The sequence below is a fragment of the Arachis duranensis genome, chromosome 4 (assembly GCF_000817695.3).
Source record: "Arachis duranensis cultivar V14167 chromosome 4, aradu.V14167.gnm2.J7QH, whole genome shotgun sequence".
Lineage (NCBI taxonomy): Eukaryota > Viridiplantae > Streptophyta > Magnoliopsida > Fabales > Fabaceae > Arachis > Arachis duranensis.
Window position 1 is genome coordinate 42171948 of NC_029775.3, and position 4741 is coordinate 42176688.

At 29.0% G+C, this 4741-nt stretch overlaps 1 protein-coding gene across 1 annotated transcript in view; it reads right to left on the minus strand.

Moving 5' to 3' along the window:
• Positions 1–285: 285 nt before the first annotated feature.
• Positions 286–4741, minus strand: part of LOC107484356 (MLO-like protein 6) — a 28278-nt gene continuing 23822 nt past the window's right edge. The window contains exons 9-15 of the mRNA XM_021141550.2: positions 3957–4006; positions 3597–3637; positions 3335–3508; positions 2633–2668; positions 1904–1971; positions 1733–1793; positions 286–879 (exon numbers count right to left, since the gene is read on the minus strand). Coding sequence (XP_020997209.1) covers positions 457–879; positions 1733–1793; positions 1904–1971; positions 2633–2668; positions 3335–3508; positions 3597–3637; positions 3957–4006 — 853 coding nt within the window. The 3' untranslated portion in view covers positions 286–456. The remainder of the gene's footprint in view (positions 880–1732; positions 1794–1903; positions 1972–2632; positions 2669–3334; positions 3509–3596; positions 3638–3956; positions 4007–4741) is intronic.

The following is a 4741-nucleotide window of genomic DNA, read 5'->3' on the forward strand; positions in this document are numbered from 1 at the left end:
AGAAAATACTTCAATTAATTTTTAAAAAATTTTAAATCAGACACTTTAATCTCTAACAAATTTTATTATTCTAAACATTTTTTAGATGGATTACTTTTTTATAAGAGAATTAATTTATTTATAATAATATATTTAAAGAATCTATATTTATATTTAAAATTTTATAAGCGATGAGGAATCAACTTATTGACAGATTCGAGACTTTAAAAAATAATAAAAATTTATTAAGAATGAAAGTGTTAATCGAAAATTCGTTGAAGATCACCTTGGATTGTACTCTTTAACTAAGTTTGTAAAATCAGTAGAATCTTTTCATTACTAATGTTCAAGTTAATAATGGGGCTTCGAAACTGCATCTTAACATAGTTTACATTTGGTTCGTGACTACAAGCAAGCATTTCATATGCAAAAGTTATTCTGCAGTGCATTCGAACTTAGCTTATTGAGAACTTATATCTAATCTCTACTATTTTGCCTATTTGCAAAAGAAAATTCCGACAAACTAATGTTGATTTCATGTTGAGCACCGATGACAGGTGATTCTAGTGTGGAAGGTTGCTCTACAACTTGCCTCTCATCAGTGTCATGGTTGCTAGTAGTTGAAGGAGAACCTTGAAGATGCCATTGTTCATTTTCATAGTTGGATATCCTTGGGGAGGTTTGGACACTATCACTGTGACCCACAGTGTGCCTATACAAAAGATGAACCGGAGAGAGACCGTGAGTTGGTGTTGTTGGCCTACTTGAGAATGGTGTCACACTGTTGTTACCCTCTCCATGCTTACTATCTTTGACATGCTTCTTTGCACTATGGTGCCAGTTCTTCAATGCTGTTGCTACTCTATCATTGAAAACCGTGGTTTTCATAGTTGAACCCATCTGTCATTCTCCCAAATCATCAAATTAGTGTTTGGCAAAAGCATAGTGAATATTCAAACGGACGTTTTCACTTGTCCCTTTTTTTAAATTATTAACAATTAACGATTAGTGAATTACTTTAATTTATTTCAAAATTACCCTCTTATGCATACCTTTTGTTCTAACTCTACTGCAGCTGCGGTGGTGGAGGCTATGGCCACCACAACATTATAGTTAGAACAAGGTGTATGGATGGAAAAATGATAAATTTGAAAATAGAAAAAAGAGTAATATCATAATCAGTTTCAAAAAAATTTTACTCAAATAATTTCACACTTAATAAATTTTAATTACCAAAGTAGTTTTTAATATTTTTTTTGGTTAGACATATCAATTCTCACAAATTTTTATAAAAAGTTAGACAAATCAATTGCTGTTGTTATTTAATAGAAGACATAATATATAGTCCCTAAATTTTTAAAATTTTCATATTACTCTTTTCATATAAATGAACAAAATGATGTAGATATTAATTTAATTTGTGTAGCAGAATAAAATTTTGGGGACTAACTTAGTGATTAGAATTTGTTAAAAACTAAAGTTTTAAACTAAAAATTCTTAAAATTTGATTTGAGGTATTACTCTAGAAAAAAACTAGAATGGATGGATAAAACTAAAATTGGAAAAAAATTAAGATATTGGAGCAAAATTAGAATGGATGGATAAAACTAAAATCTTTAAAAAATGTTGAAGTAAAATGAAGATGTTTTAAACATTGAGGGATTCCATTTTCTTTTTGCTAAATTATAAACGAGATAAATGGCCTAACAAACAAGAAAGAAAGAAATGCTTAAATATGTCTTCCTTCTCTAACCTGAGTGACTAGAGCATAAAGGGGCAAAGTCACATAGCTGCAAAGAACTTGAATGACGACTCTGAAAAGATTGCCACGCCTATTATTAGTCTACAATTTTAACAATGCAAGCTTGTCCTATTTCCAAAATAAAAGAAACAAAATCATCCTTGGGAAATAAGAAGAACTTACCCGATTGAAATTCTCAGAACAACATCTACAGTTGTTTTGTGAAAGCAAGAATGTATCGAGAATTCATACTGGAACAAAAAAAGGTAAAAATTAGAATGTTCTTTTTAGTACTGCCTTTTCTACTGATCAAGTGTTCAACGATTGTAATACCCGTATTAACATTAGAATTCAACACGAGATGTATGTAGTAGTTATCTTCTAATTAGCCACGCATGCATGAAGCACTATGTAATGGGCTACAAAACTTTGGGATAATGGTTACCACAAAAGCTAGTTTATATGGTGAAAGAGTCTAAAGTCTTATTAAGCTATTTTTCAGGTGTTGGCCCTCCGATAGAGTGACTCTGTCACAAGTATTGATTCTGTAAGACTCATGATACACTAGGTTTGGGTTTGAAGTTTTTGGAAGAATGGAAGGGAGCTCCAGAAAATATACAAGGGGCTTCCATCATTTTGATAGGCAATTTTATGATGGAAGGAGTTCATGTGATTTGACATGTTTGATATACTAATCAAAATTAGTTTTGGTTAAAAATTCAGATTTCAGAAATGTTTTTTTTTTTAATCTTCTTCCAAACAGATTATTTCAAGGCAGAGAATCTACATCAAACATCTTTGTCACCCTTATTAGGTTATCTAAGCATTGTTAGAATATGTTGTCCAAATACTATCGCTAGTGAAGCCATCAAATCACAAACTTCAGAAAAATTGATACGGATGTTAACTTACGGTGCTCCAAGCCAAAAATGCAAGCTGAAATGCATTCTGCATCACGGAAGCAAAATAGAGTTTCAGAACACAGGAATGTTAGAATTTGATCAAATAGTAAACTATCTAAACAATATCCAAAAAATTTTAGTGCTGACGCAATGAATCCCAGAAGAACTAAAAAATCCGATAACCCATCATCAAAGACGGGAAATTTGACAAAATGATCATTGTTGGAGATTATACTTTTTAAACGTTGTCTTTAATTAAGGCATGATTGGATTATTTTGTCAAGATTAAATTACTCTTTTAGCAGTTATAATTTTATTAAATTTGTAATTGAGTTCTTATACTTTAAAAGCTTTTAATTGAATTGCTACATCAGTTTTAAATTTGTAATTACATAATTAGTGTTCTAACATAATTTAACTTAACGGAATATACTAATACTAATGGTGTGAGATGGAAGAAAATAATATTTATTATTTAAAAAAATTAATTACAAATTTAAAATTAATATAAAAATTTAATTTAAAATTTTTAAAATATAAAGATTCAATTATAAATTTGATAAATTATAGAAATTAATATAAAAATTTAATATTTATTAAATATATAATTTTTTTAAAATCATTGTTAATATTAGAATCTTTTGAGTACTAATTTAATAATTTACTCATTTATTAAAAGGTTGAAAGATTCTAAAGGAGATGGTGAAAGTACTTGAAAGAGAACAAGATGAACCAAAGAGAGAAGGAGGCCTGGTCGATTGAACCAAAATAGTTCATCTCCAGGCTCAACCAAAGGTGAACCTTGCACCACTTCTCCTCTTTCTTGAATCCTTAGTCCCATCTTTGTTATGATTGTTTGAAGCTTAGCACCCACTAATAAGATTATCTGTATAGATTCACAATAATGAGAAACTCAATTATTTGAAACCATACTTCAAGGAAGAAAATGTAGACAGGGTCATTAGGATTCTTACAGTTAATGGGATAAACGGAAGCCAGTAGTAAGAGTACCAGCCTGCCCATGGTATAATAAAAGGTTAATATATATATATATATATAGAAAGAAAAAAGGAAATAGATAAATAAAAAAAATATTCATATCAATTATAAACATAGAAACTGTATATTTTCTATTGAGACAAAATAAATAACGGTATATATACAAGATTGAATTTAAATTTTAACTTTTAATTAAATAAATATCTAAATTAATTATTCGATTAACTCAAATTAATGATTGATTATCAAACATTTACCAACTCAAATATTGCACCGTCAATTAAGCATGACTAACATGTCGTATTTAAAATTATTTCAAAATTCAGAAGGCTTACCATGAGTATGAGTCAGCAAGAATAGCACGGCAAAAATCCATATGATTGGACTGCAATTTAAACAATAAAAGAAAAGAAAAAGAAAGAGTTTGATTCATTAGGTTAATAAGTACAGAAATTATTTTAGATATAAAAAATAGTGTTTTATTTAAATATTAGTGTTTGAGATGTTTTACAGAATTGTAAAACATGTAGATTTTATGTTGATGTGTCGGTCATGCAGCAATACACGGACAACGTTTTGTTTGTTGTCTATATACAAAAAGTAACTTTGCTCCGAAAATAAGTGATATTTATGACTTTAGACCCATTCATGGTGTATAAAAGTGGAGAAGAAATGAGACTCGACTGCATATTATTTTCGTTCCCCTTCTCTATCACTATACACCATATATTCTCAGCTCATCAAGCCAAGATCAAGGTGCATTGATCAGTGGCTCCAAATATGCGAAGGTTACGTGTCTTCATCCAAGCAGCACACAGACTACGTGTTAACCATGCTACGCCACGTGTCAGTTATTTATTGGGGTTTAGAGTTTTGAATTAGTTTTAAAGTTGAGAGTGAGATTAGAATATTTAAAATGATACGTAATTATACATCTCCTGAAGATCATATTATCAATTATTTGGAACATCCTAATTATCTAAGTTTGTTATTTTTTATTAATTTATTAGTATTTACTTGATTAACATTAGTTTAATAGTTTGTTATTATTTATTTGGATTATATTATTCTAAATATACTATTAAATATTAATAAAAATTAATAATATAATTAATAATAA